The sequence below is a fragment of the Pelobates fuscus genome, chromosome 2 (assembly GCF_036172605.1).
Source record: "Pelobates fuscus isolate aPelFus1 chromosome 2, aPelFus1.pri, whole genome shotgun sequence".
NCBI lineage: Eukaryota > Metazoa > Chordata > Amphibia > Anura > Pelobatidae > Pelobates > Pelobates fuscus.
Window position 1 is genome coordinate 86,311,720 of NC_086318.1, and position 18,871 is coordinate 86,330,590.

General features: G+C 41.5%; 1 protein-coding gene across 1 annotated transcript in view; it reads left to right on the forward strand.

The window, feature by feature from the left end:
• The window catches only part of ANO7 (anoctamin 7), a 71,066-nt gene that overhangs the window by 9,016 nt on the left and 43,179 nt on the right, over positions 1-18,871 (forward strand). The window contains exons 7-15 of the mRNA XM_063440972.1: positions 439-566; positions 1,207-1,264; positions 2,375-2,485; positions 3,208-3,370; positions 5,080-5,170; positions 6,908-7,004; positions 12,868-13,011; positions 16,090-16,227; positions 16,742-16,834. Of these exons, the coding sequence (XP_063297042.1) occupies positions 439-566; positions 1,207-1,264; positions 2,375-2,485; positions 3,208-3,370; positions 5,080-5,170; positions 6,908-7,004; positions 12,868-13,011; positions 16,090-16,227; positions 16,742-16,834 (1,023 nt within the window). The remainder of the gene's footprint in view (positions 1-438; positions 567-1,206; positions 1,265-2,374; positions 2,486-3,207; positions 3,371-5,079; positions 5,171-6,907; positions 7,005-12,867; positions 13,012-16,089; positions 16,228-16,741; positions 16,835-18,871) is intronic.

An 18,871-nucleotide genomic window follows, 5' to 3' on the forward strand; every position in this document is an offset into this window, starting at 1 on the left:
ATGTGTTAATAAGATACTGTTCTTGTCCTAAATTAAATTTTAGTTGTAAATATTGTTAGCAAGTCACCTAATATCTCAAAATCTGTCCTTCCTGTCAATTTGAACTGTTGAGGGGGTACGATGGTGTTAGCATGTTTAAACTCCTGCTGTATGTCCATTGATAAGATTTCTGATCTACAACAAGTCTACTACAAGTTTTATAATAATTTTCATCTGTCAATCCAGTCTCATTCTTGCTAGTTCTTCTGCTGCAAACAGAGACTTGCTAACTTGGACAAACTATGGGAAGACCAGAAAAACGCAAACTTTTTGGAGCTATTTTGCCTGGTGTACTGTGAGGTCCATAAACTTGAGTAGAGCCATTATAAATGTATGCTAAATATACATGATAATAGGAATGCAATTGTTGACCATGCTCCATCTGTCCCATGTGTATAGCCGTGTTCTGAAAATTCTGCAAAGTCTCTGAAAAAAAAGACTACGGAATCAGTATTTTTCTATGACAACGTGCCCAGACACCCACCTGAGACGTTCAACTGTCATTTTAAACTTCGCAAACTAAACAGGTAAGAGCATGCATTGATCTGGACACCCTTGTGTGGTCTCTGCTGAATTGTACTTGTACTCAGTTTGTATCCTAGTGTGACTTATGTTATATTATTATAAATTAATTTGCACTTCTTTCTATTTGCATGTGTTATCTATTTCATTTGTATTTGACTCTATGACAAAATGTCATAAAATCACCAGTATGGTGTAGGTTGTTTTTAAAAAGCGGACAACAAATTGACCAAATATATCCCTGGCTTCCTAATTCTAAAGAGGATCTGTCATCATTCCAAATGTTTCCCTTCTGGGAGCAGTCACCAGGGATACTGCTTTATCGAATGTTAATATATTTTGCCAGCTTCAGAAGTAACCTTGAAAGGCAGGTGGGTGCTGAACCCATCCCCTCCCACCAGCTGTTGTCAAACTACATCACCCATAATTCTCTGCCACACTCTAAAACAACTTTAAAAAATAATAATAATAAACGGAGTTCAATCCATGATTTCTCCTCTTAAAGTTGGCAGTACATTTTACCTGATATCCTTATCTTCTGGATTATATTTCTTACTAATACAAAATATTTAATCTTTCTTATTGCAATAGTAGTTTAAATCGTATGTAGTATTTTATTTTATGTTTTTAATGTTTTTTATGCAGCTTCTTGGGAAGTGGAAACCAAGATGTGTTTTTTACAAACACCCAACGACACCAGATTGTACGTATACGGCAGTAGACACAGAGGTCATTATGTCTATTAAGAACCAATTTGCCCATGTAGTAACTACAACATTGAAAATGTTGGGGGGGAAGAGGGCATCTTCTGGCCTGGGGGCAGGCACAAGCAAATCGCCACTTTTTGGGGGTATGAAACTCGCATGTCTCAGTGGTGATGCTCCTCTGTGGGGCATGCAATATATAGGATTGATGAATAGAGGCTCCTGGAGTCGTGAGGTGTGACCCCATATATCTCTGTGACCTCCATCAGTATAACCTGTACAATGTGACAGATGATTCACAGAGATCTGCAAGTGCCTATGATACAAAGTTGCTATTTGACTCCATTGCCACCAAAGACAACAAGAGCATGTTATGGACATCACGTGCACAGTATAATCTCACCATAGAAGTCACTTGTAAGCACCAACATGGACATCCTACATACTTATTAGATGTTAGCAGCCTGATCAGCCCCATGTACTACTGTCCACTTGGTGATACCCCAGTGAGCCAGTCCATATCTAGAGAACATTGATACTGTGGGCCACAAGCCCAGGTACAAACCCAAATAGTGCCCAATTTGCCAGCCTGAAAAACCTTGTCTTGTTTGACTTTTTGGATAAACTAGGAAAAAAGATCATCTGAACTGCCAAATATATATTGGCCCTTCTATCATTAGCACTTAAAAACAAGAGTCTATAATGCTAAATTAAATCGCCACAGCATAAGCTCATATTTCCAGTCCGAGATTCATAGGATCATCCGTTTCTCCAACTGGAAACCTACATGGGAAAAAGTCTTTCAATCTCTGGTACCTTCTGGGTACCTTTCAAATACACGGGCATCCATGATTGTTAAAAAAAAGAATCCATCTATTCACCCCTGGGCCTTGAAGATACAAATATTTGTAATCACCTGATCTTAATAAAGAATTGCTTAAGGAGTATAAAACATGGTGATCGCTGATTTCTGAATGGAACTTTCTAGTATGTATACTATATAAATTAGTTTTTTTAACCTGTTAATGCTTTATTGCCGTTCTCTTTAAACAATGGAACATTAACGATGCACTGCTTTGGAATCCAAATAATACATCTCTGTTCTACAGTTGTATGAAATCCTGGCCAATGCCCAATATGGAGTCAGCTGCCGTGGTGAAGTTGGTGTGGAAAGATTATTGAAAGAAGGTGTTTTTAGTGATGCATATCCTCTGCACGATGTAAGAACATGCATAATCTAAATAACACAATATAAATCCAGATCCCCACAGTACCCTTACACAGATCATAGAGGAACAGTGACATGGGGCACACAAAAACATAGTAGGTCTACTGTGCACAAGGCCTACATATACAACACATTGAGGAATCATACGTTCTTATTCCATACTCCTATGTGTTCCAAGATATACAGTAATTGATTAACACTGTTTTGGGCAGGGCAGGGTTTTGTTTTGCCAGCAGACACTTGATCAACCATGATAGGAGTAGTATCTCTACAACAAATGATGAGTCCAGTAGAACACCTTTTCCTGGTTAGCTTATTAGGTGTCCATACAGGTAGTCTTGTTTTAGCTATAGAAATACCGAAGACAAGTTAGGTGGTACTTTACTGCATGGCTAAAAGGATTTTAGAGAGTAATCTTTCTCTTTATTTCATTTATTTATTCATTTCTTTATTTATTGCTGCATCTGAAGCAGAAGCCCATGTAGTCTCAAATGCTTTACCTTTACATTTATGTAAAAACGGAAGCGTCACATTTGCTCTATGTACTGGATCTCTGTAGCTTCTGTGGTACCCACTCTTTACCTGTATTGATATTTAATGTGATTAGAATAATTGTGTAAGACCACACACTAAGATTCATGAATGAAAACAAGAGGTAATTGAACATTTAATGGTAAGGTCTGATCATCGACATGCCATCTCTCTTTCATTCAGGGGGATTATACTTATGAATCAAAAGCTTCTCCAGATGAACTGACACACAGACAGATCCTGTCCAAATACTGGGCTCGCTGGAGTAAATGGTACAAATACCAGCCTCTGGACCATGTTAGGAAATACTTTGGTGAAAAGATAGCCCTCTATTTCGCATGGTTGGGTAAGCCACAGCAGAATTGTGCAGTAAAACTTTTTTTTTATAGATGGCAACAATGAAATATTATATTGGGAGATTTGTGCAAGATAATAGATGAATCTCTCCTGTACACACCATGTATAGGTAGAGTAGTGATGGGAGTTGGCAGAATAAAGGGGAGATGTCTGTAAGTTACTGCAGTTAGAGGTTTATTTTTGTTCAGTAATAATGGTGGAAAACCATTCTGGATAATTATCACTCATGTTATGGGTTTAATAGATCTTAAGGGACTGAGTGTTCCAGAACTGTTGATGGTCAAGTGAGCTGTTTATGTTTTATGCTGTGTGCTACAATCTTTACTCAGTAGCAATCGTGAGCCTCTTGGGTTATTCAATGTGTCCACCCCCAAGCTGTTTTTTTCATTAAACAGCGGTCCTCAAGAAGAGAAGGTTTTGTTGGTTAGATAATCCATTCTCTTACTATAACACTTTAACATGTGCTACATTTAGCTGGTAGAAATAGATCTCGATATTGGTCTTTTGGTCCATCACCAAAATTTAGCCCTAAATTATAAGAGCAAAAAACAAATCTAATATGGTTGTGTCTTAAAACCAGGGGATCTGCATTTATAAGCCAGTGGGGTTGCAGTGGCGAATCTTCTCCTGAGTCCTTGGGGTTCAATGAGGAATCTTCTCCTGAGTCCCTGGGGTCCAGAGGGGAATCTTCTCCTGAGTCCCTGGGGTCGAGAGGGGAATCTTCTCCTGAGTCCCTGGGGTCCAGTGGGGAATCTTCCCTGCATTTTACAGATAAGAAATTTGTAGTGTAAATGAGAACTAGAGCATTAGTTTGTTTACTCTCCAAAGCTGGCTGGAAACAATGTAATACTCGTATTGTGTCCATAGGGGTCACTGCTATCATTACGCCACATAGTGCGTTCTCCCCAAACTGTAGAACAAATGAGAACACTGAGATTAGCATAGATGGATAGCAATAATAGAATTCTACCAGTAGGGGTCTCCCTTCTATGCAAAAAAGTATTGATGCCAAAAGTCTAATTTAAAACACTAATCCTAAAGTCAAAGTGATAAGAAACATGGAGACTTTGAAAGGCTAATCTAAATCAAATTATATCTCATTGCTCCTCCAACTTCATCTAATGGGGGGATGAATGGCTTCCTATACGGATTTCACTGATGCTGGATGTCCTCATGCAGAGCATGAAGACGCCCAGCGTCGTTTAAGAGACCTCCTGGTGAATTCTGCTAGACAGCCACTGGCAGTAGTCTTGGTAGTGCAATGTTAACATTTCAGTTTCTTTAAAAAACAAAAAACAAAAAAAACTGCCATGCTTTACAGGACTAAGGGGAACAGGGACATTGCTTCCAGACCATTCAAAAAGAAGTGGTCCGGGTGCCTATATGGTCCCTTTAAGGGTGAAATGACAGGTTTGTTAATTTTGTTCTATTCAATTCTCTGACAAATGTGCAATATGCATTTTTAAGGTCTATCTATTTTCAAGTCTATTAAATGGAAACGGCCCATAAAATAGTAGCTGTGGCATGTGGAATATTAAAATGTTATTCTGAATTGTAACCACCTGTACAAGACTCCTAGTACTTAATGTTGGCAGTTTCACTTTTTGTCATTGTCTTGCTGAATGTCTTTGAATGAACCCCTCTATGTTTATATGACCATAAGCTATGTTTATGTAGTACTCTAACTCAATTCCGCAGGTTTCTACACTACTTGGCTTCTACCTGCTGCTGTGATTGGAACCATCGTGTTTATGTTCGGCTTTTATATTTCAGTCCATGACATTCCTACGTGAGTACGGTTTCAAAGTATACATGTGCTGTCTTGAATTGGGTATACATCTTCTTGGTATCCCAATTTAAGTATACGTACTAGTGTTACACTCTTCACCAAAAAAAAAAAAAAAAAAAGTATAGAGTGGTTTAAACAAATTAATGGACCATACAGTAGAAGTAACTCTTTAATTACACAAAGTCTGAAATGCTTCAGACTAATTTTACAAAAGTTATAATATCTCCAATAATGTCAAACCCCTCTATGCTTTATGCCTGAAAGTCACTACTGCTCAGGAATCTGCTGGGTATCACCAATTAGTAAACTTTATTTAATTTAAGTCTAAAATTAAAAATATTTTCAATGTCCATAATAAACAATATTCAGAACCACATATTGAAAGTTAAAGGAACACTCTGGGCATTTAACAATTTGATTGGAATGAAGTTGTTATGGTACCAGGAGGTCCCGGCTTACCTTTTAAAGGTTGAACAAGTCACAAACTGTTTAATCCAAAGGTCTTGAATCCAGCCCCATTTAGCTCTGCCTCTGTTCTTCCACTTCTCTGAGATTCTTGAAAGTAAATGGCCAGAGACAGAGGCCCCGCTGTTGTTGTTGTTGTTATTATTATTATTATTATTGCCATTTATATAGCGCCAACAGATTCCGTAGCGCTTTACAATATTATGAGAGGGGATTTAACTATAAATAGGACAATTACAAATAAACTTACAGGAACAATAGGTTGAAGAGGACCCTGCTCAATCGAGCTTGCATTCTATAGGAGGTAGGGTGTAAAACACATTAGGACAGGAATTTGCAATCAAATAAGGTGGGCTGCCCTTTAGGAGAGGGCAAGAGACAGGTATGTGAGGTAGGGGTTAGTCTTGGAGGCCATAAGCTTTCCTAAAGAGATGGGTTTTAAGGCACTTCTTAAAAGATGCAAGACTAGGGGAGAGTCTGATGGCGGTAGGCAGGCTATTCCATAGGAAGGGAGCCGCCCGCGAGAAGTCCTGCAAGCGTGAGTTGGCCGTACGGGTGTGGACAACGGACAGGAGGTGGTCACGGGCAGAGCGGAGAGACCGAGAAGGGACATACCTATGGATCTGTGAGGAGATAAGAGGGGCTAGAGTTGTTCAGTGCTTTATAGGTGTGAGTTAGTACCTTGAATTGACTCCTATAGCATACAGGAAGCCAATGTAAGGACTGGCAGAGGGGTGAGGTGTGAGAGAAACGTCTAATCAGTCTGGCAGCAGCGTTCATTACGGACTGTAGGGGTGCAGTACGGCTATTGGGAAGACCAATCAGGAGAGGGTTACAATAATCCATGCGGGAAATTACTAGAGCATGGACATTTTGGACTGTTTGGCTGAGAGCATCCGCTGGTGTAGCTCCCCATTCATAAAAGTGGTTTGAGAAAAATAAGCATGTTTCCTCTAATTTTGGAACCTTTCCTTAGCAGTTTCTCTCCAATACCCTATAACCACTACTATGTTTTATGATTTATGTGGTTTTAGTGACTGATTCTCTCATTGATATTCTTTTTATTTTTGTTTCATTTCACCCTTTTAATTTCTTTGCAGCTAATCTATATTGAGCCACTTGTGTACTTCAGCTTATACCTAAAATATAGTATTAATATATTATTAGTACAATTATCTGTACATTGCTGATGCTACAATACAGATTGACAGAATAAAAGAAGGTGTATGCTCTGTGACATGACGTTAATATTCAATGTTTCCTCTGGTTTAGGATGGAAGTTTGTCAGAGTGACAGTTTGTATGTCATGTGTCCCATTTGTAAACTCTGCCCGTACTGGAACTTATCAAGCATATGTAACTTGTACAAGGTGAGCATACGGCTAGTAATAGCTGATACTATAGTATTTATTAGACAAGGAAGAAGATTATTCTTATGGAATTTTGATGTTGCGAAGGTATGACCCAGGTTTCGATTGGAGTATAGGAGGATACATTTGTAATGTTGGTTCAGGTCCCACCGAAAACTGGTTTTCTAAATGTTAGGGGAAACACTTTCCAGTGAACTGAATTTGAACCTGATTTGGAGGAACTTCCTCCAATTTAAAAAAAAACAAAACAAAAAAACAACAACAATATGAACCAGATATGTCTCTCATATTTGATTATAATTAGTTGAGTATTTCAACCAAATCAGCACTTCTAATTCAGTACAATCAAGTGTATGCTTTAAAATCCGTAATTCTCATATGTGTATCGTATATAAATAGTTTTAAATGATTAATTGTTAAATCAAACAGTTTCGGTATTTAGATCCAGGGTTGGCAACCTTCAGCACTCAAAGATGTTGTGGACTACATCTCCCCTGATGCTTTGCCTATTTTGCCAGTTAGAGCTTTATGATAGATGTAGTAAACCACATCGGTTGTGCCAATGGTTGCCAATTCCTGGTATACACATCATACCTCTGCAGTCTAACTGCTCAATTCTCTGCCATTCAGAAGTTAAAGGGACATTAGAAGGACGTAAAGAGGTCTGGGAGCCTTGTCCCTCTAATTTTAACCCTGCAACTTAAAACTGCAGTGTTTTCATTCCAGGCTTTAAATGCCTCTAGTAGCTGTGATTCTCACAGCCACAAGAGGCTTTTCCGCAGAAATAGCCAAGTACAGCTTGGTTATGGGAAAGAACTGGATCGACTGAAACTCACCCTTTGAGTACTCACATGGCAGGGGAAACTTTAGTATTGTTAGATAAAAACTATAGCATTCGGAAATAATACATGTTAAGGTTATAGCATTCATTTAAATCATTTTTGTTTCTGGTTATGCAGCCCTTGCCACAACTCTCCTGGTTGTGACTCTCACAGCATGCATGAAAATAATGGCTTCATTTTTATTCCCATCTTACAGCACAGTGTGTTTACTTTTAATAGTTTGTATATTCTGCTGGTTTAATTGAATTTTAATCACACGCGAGGGTCATACAGGCTCTAGCAGGCAATTAACATTCTAAATTAAACCCACTGTGAAGTCTAACAATTAGATCTCACTTTACATGGAGTATGTAGGGAGATTGTAAGTCACAGACAGGGAAGGAGTGGCTATGGCTTCTTAAACAAAGTGATTTAAAAAAGAAAGTTATCCCTGGTGACACATACTAAGGATATAAAATATGCAATGAGTGTTACCCCTATTTTTAGAATTTGTTTTATCATTAGTGGAATGCAGATTAAGGCCACGATTTAGTATATACCTGAATTAAAATGCATGTGTAATAAACTAATAATGATAAACTGAAGGTAAAAAGAAAATTATATATGTATGCAATAGGCTCTCTGCATTTGACACCCCTATCCAAGGGGGCAGCAGAGGGGATCGAGACTATTCCATTTCAAATATGGCATTCTGAGCCAGACCAAACCAAGCACCTCGGTACGATAACGTTAAACACGGTTTAGCCGGTGATAAATATAATTAGTCGGGAGAACGTCATCTAATAATAAAAAAGCATGTGAAAAGTGAAAAGAAGATGGAAAAACTATTGTAAAACTATATATATATATATATATATATACAAGGAAACGATGTCAACTTCCACAGTATCCAACAGCCTAGTCATGTCCCTGTTTGTGTCCCCACCCCTCCTAGGCATAAAGGGTACTAAGTTGGTAGGGTTCTAGGTGTGGGTTTCAGGTTGACTTGCTGACTCTGTAGCAAAAGATGAAAGTCCCAAAGCCCTAAGAAAGGCAGGTGCCTCTGTATTTCAAGATATTTTGTGAACAGTCCCATTACGAGTCACCACCACCATCCACCGATACTCCACTCCAGCTAACTGGATTTGCATTTGAGAGATCGTCGCCACTGTAGAATGGACCTTGGTAGGTATTGATAAAAAATGAGGGTGTATTTCACAAAGGAGTAAGTTGTCCTGCCTTGTAACGTTGACATGATAATTAAGTCATGCACAGCAGAGGTTGGTGCCCTGGGTGACTTGGTTAAACTGTAAATACCAGCGATGGTAACATTCTTAGTCAAGCTTGGCGGTAGTATTGATGCCACAAGGCACCTGATGTAATGTGTAAGCTCCTCCATATTGATGGCGTGTGAAATACCTCTGATTTTGATATGATTCCGCCTAGATCTGTCGTCCATAGCAGTTAATTGCAATGAAAACATATGGTGGTTAGTGATGTACCGAACTGTTCGCCAGCGAATAGTTCCCGTCGAACATAGCGTGTTCGCATTTGCCACGGCGGGCGAACACATGCGCGGTTCGATCCACCCCCTATTTGTCATCATTGAGTAAACCTTGACCCTGTGCCTCACGGTCAGCAGACACATTCCAGAAAATTAGCAGCAGACCCTCCCTTCCAGACCCTCCCACCTCCTGTACAGCATCCATTTTAGATTCATTCGGAAGCTGCATTCTTAGATAGAGGAGGGAAAGTGTAGCTGCTGCTCATTTGATAGGGAAATTGATAGCTAGGCTAGGGTATTCAGTGTCCACTACAGTCCTGAAGGACTCATCTGATCTCTGCTGTAAGGACAGCACCCCATAAAGCCATTTTTAGGGCTAGAACATCAGTCTGCTTTTTTTTTTCTCTGTGTAATGTAATTGCAGTTGCCTGCCTGCCAGCTTCTGTCTCAGGCTCACAGTGGATACTGTGCCCACTTGCCCAGTGCCACCACTCATATCTGGTGTCACAATAAGCTTAAGCTTGCATTTAAAAACAAATTAATTGTTTTTCACTGTAATAGATTGAATAGCAGTTAGTTGTCTGCAAACGTCTGGGTGTCAGGCCTTCAGCGTGTACTCTGCCAACCTCTGCAAGTGCACTTTGCCACTCATATCTGGTGTCACAATAGCGTGCCTTTAAAAAGATAAAACATTTTTCACTGTAAGCTAATAGCAGTCAGTGTCCTTAAAGCGGGTGTCAGGCCTTCAGCGTGTACTCTGCCAACCTCTGCAAGTGCACTTTGCCACTCATATCTGGTGTCACAATAGCGTGCCTTTAAAAAGAAAAAACATTTTTCACTGTAAGCTAATAGCAGTCAGTGTCCTTAAAGCGGGTGTCAGGCCTTCAGCGTGTACTCTGCCAACCTCTGCAAGTGCACTTTGCCACTCATATCTGGTGTCACAATAGCGTGCCTTTAACCCCTTAAGGACACATGACATGTGTCACATGTCATGATTCCCTTTTATTCCAGAAGTTTGGTCCTTAAGGGGTTAAAAAGAAAAAAACATTTTTCACTGTAAGCTAATAGCAGTCAGTGTCCTTAAAGCGGGTGTCTGGCCTTCAGCGTGTACTCTGCCAACCTCTGCAAGTGCACTTTGCCACTCATATCTGGTGTCACAATAGCGTGCCTTTAAAAAGAAAAAACTTTATTTCACTGTAAGCTAATAGCAGTCAGTGTCCTTAAAGCGGGTGTCAGGCCTTCAGCGTGTACTCTGCCAACCTCTGCAAGTGCACTTTGCCACTCATATCTGGTGTCACAATAGCGTGCCTTTAAAAAGAAAAAAAGTTTTTCCCTGTAAGCTAATAGCAGTCAGTGTCCTTAAAGCTGGTGTCAGGCCTTCAGCGTGTACAATGCCAACCTCTGCAAGTGCACTTTGCCACTCATATCTGGTGTCACTATAGCGTGCCTTTAAAAAGAAAAACGTTTTTCACTGTAAGCTAATAGCAGTCAGTGTCCTTAAAGCAGGTGTCAGGCCTTTAGCGTGTACTTTGCCACTCATATCTGGTGTCACAATAGCGTGCCTTTAAAAAGAAAAAAAGTTTTTCACTGTAAGCTAATAGCAGTCAGTGTCCTTAAAGCTGGTGTCAGGCCTTCAGTGTGTACAATGTCAACCTCTGCAAGTTCACTTTGCCACTCATATCTGGTGTCACTATAGCGTGCCTTTAAAAAGAAAAACGTTTTTCACTGTAAGCTAATAGCAGTCAGTGTCCTTAAAGCTGGTGTCAGGCCTTCAGCGTGTACTCTGCCAACCTCTGCAAGTGCACTTTGCCACTCATATCTGGTGTCACAATAGCGTGCATTTAAAAGCAAAAAACTTTTTCCACAGTTATAGATTGAATAGCAGTTAGTTGTCTTCAAGCGGGTGTCAGGCCTACAGCGTGTACTCTGCCAACCTCCGCCAGTGCACATTGCCACTCATATCTGGTCTCACAGTAGCTTGCACGCATAGTACCACTAATCCAAAAAACAATGACAGGCAGGGGCCATCGTGGTCGTGGTGCTGTGATTCCCTTTTGCCCTAGAATAATGCCCAGTTTTCAGAGGCCACGTACCCTGAACTTGAAAAGTTCTGAGGACATAGTTGACTGGCTAACACAGGACACCCAATCTTCTACAGCTTCCGCTCGGAACCTTGACGCACCATTCTCCTCCAGCTTAGCTTCGGGCACCTCTCAAGATACCACTCACCCGCCTGCCGCCACCACCAACACTAGCACCACAGCCGCTTCACTTGGTATGTCAGAGGAGTTATTTACACATCCGTTTGAAGAAATGAGTGATGCGCAACCATTATTGCCAGAGGATGTAGATAACAGGGATATGTCTCAGGCAGGCAGCATTACACACATGGACGTACGGTGTGATGATGATGATGTTGTACCCGCTGCTGCTTCCTTTGCTGAGTTGTCAGATACAAGTGAAGCGGTTGATGATGACGATGCGTCCATGGATGTCACGTGGGTGCTCGCTCGACAAGAAGAAGAACAGTGCGAAAGTTCAAATGGGGAGACAGAGAGGAGGAGGAGGAGACGAGTTGGAAGCAGGGGGAGGTCGTCGCAAGGAGCTAGTGGCACATTCAGACAGCATGCATCGGCACCCGGGGTCAGCCCGACAGCACGCCAATCAACGCATGCTGTGTCCACCACCAGAATGCCGTCATTGCAGAGCTCAGCAGTGTGGCATTTTTTGTGTGTGTCTGCCTCTGACAACAGCGATGCCATTTGCAACCTGTGCCAAAAGAAACTGAGTCGTGGGAAGTCCAACACCCACCTAGGTACAACTGCTTTGCGTAGGCACATGATCGCACATCACAAACGCCTATGGGATCAACACATGAGTACAAGCAGCACACAAACTCAAAGCCGCCATCCTCCTCCTGGTCCAGCATCTTCAGCCACGTCAACCACTGCTGTCCTCCTTGCCCCCTCTCAACCATCCGCCACTCCGTCTCTCGCCTTGAGCAGTTCCCGCTCATCTGCCCACAGTCAGGTGTCTGTCAAGGACATGTTCGAGCGTAAGAAGCCAATGTCAGAAAGTCACCCCCTTGCCCAGCGTCTGACAACTGGCTTGTCTGAACTATTAGCCCGCCAGCTTTTACCATACAAGCTGGTGGAGTCTGAGGCGTTCAAAAAATGTGTGGCTATTGGGATACCGCAGTGGAAGGTACCCAGACGAAATTTCTTTGCACAAAAGGCAATCCCCAACCTGTACTCGATTGTGCAAAAGGTGATTTACCGAAGTGATTTTAACTTAAACGGCAGAGAATTCAACAGTGAGATTGTAGGGACATAATCTATACACCAAAAATACTCTATTAAACTAAAACATGTTTGGTGCTTGGAGTGTCTCTTTAAAGCATAGATACATAGAGTGTTACAGGAGTTAAAAATGAAAAATGTTACTTTACGTATGTAACTTGTATGTGTGCATACTAATATGGCAAAAAGACTGCAACAGGCTTTCAAATTAAACAATTTTTCAACTCTGTTTTCTGCAGGCCGGGGTGCTGTTTGACAATGTAGGGACTCTTCTATTCAGTTTCTTCATGTCCGTCTGGTCAGTTACATTCTTAGAATATTGGAAAAGATATAACGCTACATTGTCATATCGGTGGGACTGCTTGGAATTTACTGAAATCGAGGTGAGCTTTCCTATCATTTGGGCAAATTTCCCTTGTGAGTTAATGGTATTCTTAGTTTTTCTTTGTCCATAAAGATTCCATGGAGCCATCTAGCATTTGCTATTATTATTATTATTATTATAGCAATTTATATAGCGCCAACAGATTCCGTAGCGCTTTACAATATTATGAGAAGGGAAAATAGATACCTTGTAAAATGTCTGGGTTACACAGTCTGTTTCTCCACCACTCCAGATGTTTGACATATTAGTCGACTACTATCTTACTCCAGCCAAAAACTATCCAGCTTCAAAAAAAGGAGGATTTTATATGATTCTTGGCCTTTATTTGTTATTATTGATCAGTGTGCAGATAATACTTGAAGATGTGCACTGTGAGTTGGCCTGCTTGCTGTTCTTTTTCAATGAAATCATGTTAAATCGGCATCATCTTTCCTTAAAAGGTTACTCAATGTATCATGAAAACTACCGCCCGCTATTGCGGTTTTGATGCTAGGAGTACCCTAGCCTGGTTCCCCAGTAATCTGACAGCCGGTTTAGCAAAGGTCTGACCTCTTACCTGGGTCCCTGTTGGGCTCTGATACTCCTTGGTGGCCAAATGATGCTCTTAAAGTGGAACTGTCACGCCTTTCTTACCTTTACCTATCACTTCCTGTTCCCTTTCTGTTTTCTACTCTCTTTCTTTGATTTTTCACCTAACTCTAACTAAAAACACAAGACAACGTAGGGACTAATTTTTCTCAGTATTCCTTCTACGCCTGACACTTCTAGACACTGGATGGAGCTACCGCTGTCTAGAAGTGTCAATCCCCCTGCCATCACCAGCGGTCTCCTGGGATCCTCCATAGACCTCTCATGTGTAGTACATGCGCAGCTAGGGAGGACCTGCCAGAAGAAGAAGACGATGCCAACAAGGGAAAGGTTCCAGTAAGTAGAACTCACTTTAAAGGAACACTATAAGGTCAGGAGCACAAATGTGTTTTCCTAACCCTATAGTGTTGAAAATGCAGTTTAGGCCCCTGGCCTCTCTTTCCACCCTTAAATTTTTTTTAAACTCACCGCGTGGGTCCGCTGGTGCTTGCTTAGCCCCTGTGGTGAGAGCATCAGCTGAAGGCCTAGCTCAGGAGAGGTATAAAAGCGTCTTCTTAGGAACCTCTAGTTCTCCAACATTAGTATTTTAGATGGGGAGTGGCCCTAAGAAATATAACTGTCCAAACAGTTTTACTCTTTAAATGGGGGACAAGCACTACTGGCACCAAAACCACTACAGTGAGCAGTGATTCTGGTGCTTAGAGTGTTCCTTTAATTATAGGCGCAGTTTCTGTAGTGCTTTACAATTCTACATAGTGACAAATAACTGAGACACAGAATAAAGTTTATAGACACGAAAAGCAATAAAAGTGTGAATTGTCTAGGTTGAAAAAAATATATAAAAATAACTAAAGCCCATCAGGCTGAACCTTAACCCCTTAAGGACACATGACATGTGTGACATGTCATGATTCCCTTTTATTCCAGAAGTTTGGTCCTTAAGGGGTTAAACCCATTCTTTTATGCTGTTGATCCGATGAATGTTGAATTTCAGAGAATATTTTATAACTGATTAAAAAATCCTTTAATATACTTTATAGTTTTTGGCTTTTTTTGGTTTCTGCAAATATGTTCAGGGCCCTCTTTAACATTGATTAGACCCTAGGCAAGCATTTGCTTTGGCCCATTGGATCTTTCCCTTCCCCTGGCATGCATTCATGCCCTCCACCCCAACACAGTGGCAGAACTAATGTAGAGAAGGCCCTGGTGCAAGACAATTTTTGGGCCTCCCCTCTAGCACAAGAATGGAGAAAAGATAGAAATTCATCTGTTGTCCAATTCCCACGATGCTATGCCAGCTGGGGATGTACCATTTGGCCATTCTTGCAGGCTGTATTTGTGAGCAGTGTTTGTACATTTCAATGTGAGCATGTTGTTGTATAGAGTATGTGTGTGCATGTAGGGTGTAGTATTGGTGTTAGAGTGAAGGGGTGTGTTTATATATACTTTTTGAGTTTAATTCAGGGGTGTGTTTGTATGTAATGTTTGTGTTTGCAGGGATGTGTTTGCATGTTGTGTTTGATTGCTGGCATGTATGACATACATTCAGATATCCATTCACATTAGCACACTGAAACATGCACATATCTGGACACATGCACAGACTGACACAAAGCGATTGGTGTATAATCACACACACACAGATAAAAACACTGGCACATCCACACACAGAGATACACAATTACACACACTGACACAGATATGTACACACTAAGATACACACAGACACACTGGTACACATGCAGGGGTGTATTTGTGTGCAGTGTTGGTGTAGGAATGCTGGGATGTATGCATTGCCACACAGATGCACACTTACACAAACACTGAGATACATACAGGAACACAGATCCACATGCAGTGGTGTATTTGTGTGCAGTGTTAGCGTTAGAATGTAGTAGTGTGTATGTGTGCAGTGTTGGTACTGGAATGATGGAATGTATGCATTGCCACATGCATAGATACACACTTACACAAACTGACACTCATATACACACACAGGTACACATACAAAGACACGCAAGTTCACATACAAACTGATACACAAGTATTCATACACATAGATACACTGACACAAAGGTACACATACACTAACACGGAAGGCTGTTCAGTCCTGGTTGCGTGCAGGGGGCACATGGGGCAGCTGCTTTGGGCCCCCATGAGTTATTGGGCCCGGGGCAGTTTGCCCCTTGTTAAAGACTGCCCTGACTATGTTCAATGGCAGAAAAGGACAAGATTTATGACATAAAGCCAAGAGCCCAATTCTGGAATAGATGTGTGGATTTCTACATTTGAACCTCACAAAATTTTTTTTTAAACACAGGGAATAAGTAAAGATTATATTATAAATACTGGGTAGTAATAGTTCCCCTTTATGTCAGCTCAATGTCTAATTTATTGTTATGTAACCAGTTTTTAAGTTAACAGTCTTCTCTTGTTGTTTTGTTAGACACTCAGTCAGTGTTACTGATCCATTGTAGTTCTGTTCCAGGAACCACCACGGCCTGAGTTCACGGCATTAGCCCCTCTCACAATCCTGAATCCCATCACCAAGATGGAAGAGCCATATTTCCCAAAAACTCGACAACTGCGTAGAGTCTTGGCAGGATCCATGGTCATTGTGCTAATGGTGGGAACATATTTTTTCTTCTTCTCTAAAATCATTATCCATTTGTCTTGATTACTTACAATGTGAATCCAGTACTTTTCTCACTTCAAAATTATAAACAAATCAAGTGCAATAGTTGGGGTGTTAAAGTTAAGACTTTAACTTCTGGACCCGGACCAACACTATGTTGGTGAGACCCAAAGGATCAAGATTGAACAACTCATTCTTAGAATATAAAGCGGTGTTTTAAATAATGTTCCATCGCTAAGGGTGCCTGCAGAAATGCAGTTTGAAGTCTGACACACGATGCCTGCCTGTACTTTTTTTTTACGTCAAGCTGGAAAATTGTGGAAATGTGATTTCTCAGAATGACTTTGCCCAAGACAGACATTACCGAAGCTCCTGCTTGGATCATGTAGAATGTAGATGGTGTGGACAGTGAATTGCATATATTTTGTGAGAAATGTGTTGAAGTTAAGGCACTTTTAAATGGGTGATCTAACTTATCCATCCAATTATTTTTCTTCTTTTACAGATAGCCATTGTCATCATATTCCTAATATCTGTCATCTTATACCGTATCATCATCTTTTTGGTGGTGGTCAAATCAGGAATGATCTATTCATCTGTGAGTTCCTGCCATTTTATTAATATGTTTAACACAAGGTATTTAGCAGTAATTTAACTTTCTAAAGAGTTTAACACGTGTTCAGTGGGATTGTTGCCATTTTGATCATAACCGCATGGACCACCACTATCAAATGAATCACCAAATTCAGATTAGTGATTTAGGTTTAGGAATAAGACAAGGTGGTTAAAGATGGGGTGTGAGTTAAAGGTCTAAGATGAACTACAACCTAAAATACATACTAACACTATAGCTGGAGAGGAGAAACGAATAAGACACCAAAGCAGTCCACCAAATGTCCTTTAAACAACCATGTGTCCTCCCATGTCTGATGTTTTGAAGAAACTGATTTAATCCATTTCTGCCATCTCCTCTGAAAATCAAATTGACTCACAGTGATTTTTATACACTGATCTCAAATACCACAGTATGATTTTCACTAAGAACGTAGTATATGTGACTGTGTTGCTTTGAGATTTAAAAATTGCCTCACGTCCCATTAACCGTGTGCAATTTCACCAGAGAATTGCCAGTTATATAAATTAAATGAAAGTTTGGGTTTAAATTCCATTGTCCACATGTATAGCAAACTATATTTTGCTAGGCGTAAACAAGTAGCTACGATAACCGAAACATTGCGTTTTTGTTTCCTTTAACTAAAGCCACAAACCATCTTTATAGTGCCTGGTACCCTTCTATTTCTTCAATTCTCTAAATGGAGTTAATTACTGTTTTGGTCCCATGAGCACCCTTTGTTCTACAGAAGCCTAATCATCATATCATGAGTGCAACTTCCATATAGGTTTCTTGCTACTGACTGAGATACAGAAGCACAGAGAGTCACTGGCATAAGCACTAACATAAACAAAGACATTGACAGTGGCACACAAAGAATGACAAGGACACTGACATATAGACTGAAAGACACACACATACAATGGCAGAGATCATAGGCGTGCGCACGGGGTGTGCCGGGTGTGCCTAGGCACACCCTAATCCCCGCGGCACGCCTGTGAGTCCTGCAGGAACGCGTGGGAACAATGTTCCCACTATTCCTGCAGGCACTCTGCCACCCCCAAATGCCCTCAGAGTTCCCCCCGAGTTCCCTCTGTCTTTGTGGGGGGAGGGGGGGTGGGGGGAGGGGGGGAGGGGGGGTGGGGGAGGGGGAGGGGGGGTGGGAGGCTGAGGGGGGGTGGGGGGAGGGGGGGAGGGGGAGGGGGGGTGGGAGGCTGGGGGGGGGAGGGGAGAGGCAAGAGGTAATGGACCTCCCCCTGCCGGTCTCCATCTCAGCCGCGGCGAGAGAGCTGTGTGCTCTCTGCTCCCTCTCGCCGCGCGCTGTTTGCTTATGCCGGGAGCCGGAATATGACGTCATATTCCGGCTCCCAGCTACAGCAGACAGCCCGCGCGGCGAGAGGGAGCAGAGAGCACACAGCTCTCTCGCCGCGGCTGAGATGGAGACCGCCACCCGACCCACTGGACCCCAGGGACAAGTCCACGCCAGCACTCCAGGTAGGGAGGCTGGGTGGACAATTTTTAATAAAAAAAATTTATGAGTGTCTGTGTGTGTGTCTAAGTATGTCTGTGTGTCTGTGAGTGTGTGTGTGTGTGTCTAAGTATGTCTGTGTGTGTGTCTAAGTATGTCTGTGTGTGTGTGAGTGTGTGTGTGTGTGTCTAAGTATGTCTGAGTGTGTGTGTCTAAGTATGTCTGTGAGTGTGTGTGTGTGTCTAAGTATGTCTGTGTGTGTGTGTGTGTGTGTGTGTGTGTGTGTGTCTAAGTATGTCTGTGTGTGTGTGTGTGTGTGTGTGTGTCTGAGTATGTCTGTGTGTGTGTGTGTGTCTAAGTATGTCTGTGTGTGTGTGTCTAAGTATGTATGTGAGTGTGTGTCTGTGAGTGTATGTGTGTGTGTCTGAGTGTATGTGTGTGTGTGTGTGTATGTGTGCCTGTGAATGTATGTGTGTGTGTGTGTGTCAGTGTATGTGTATTTGTGAGTGTGTGTGTCTGTGAGTGTATGTGAATGTATGTGTGTGTGTGTGTGT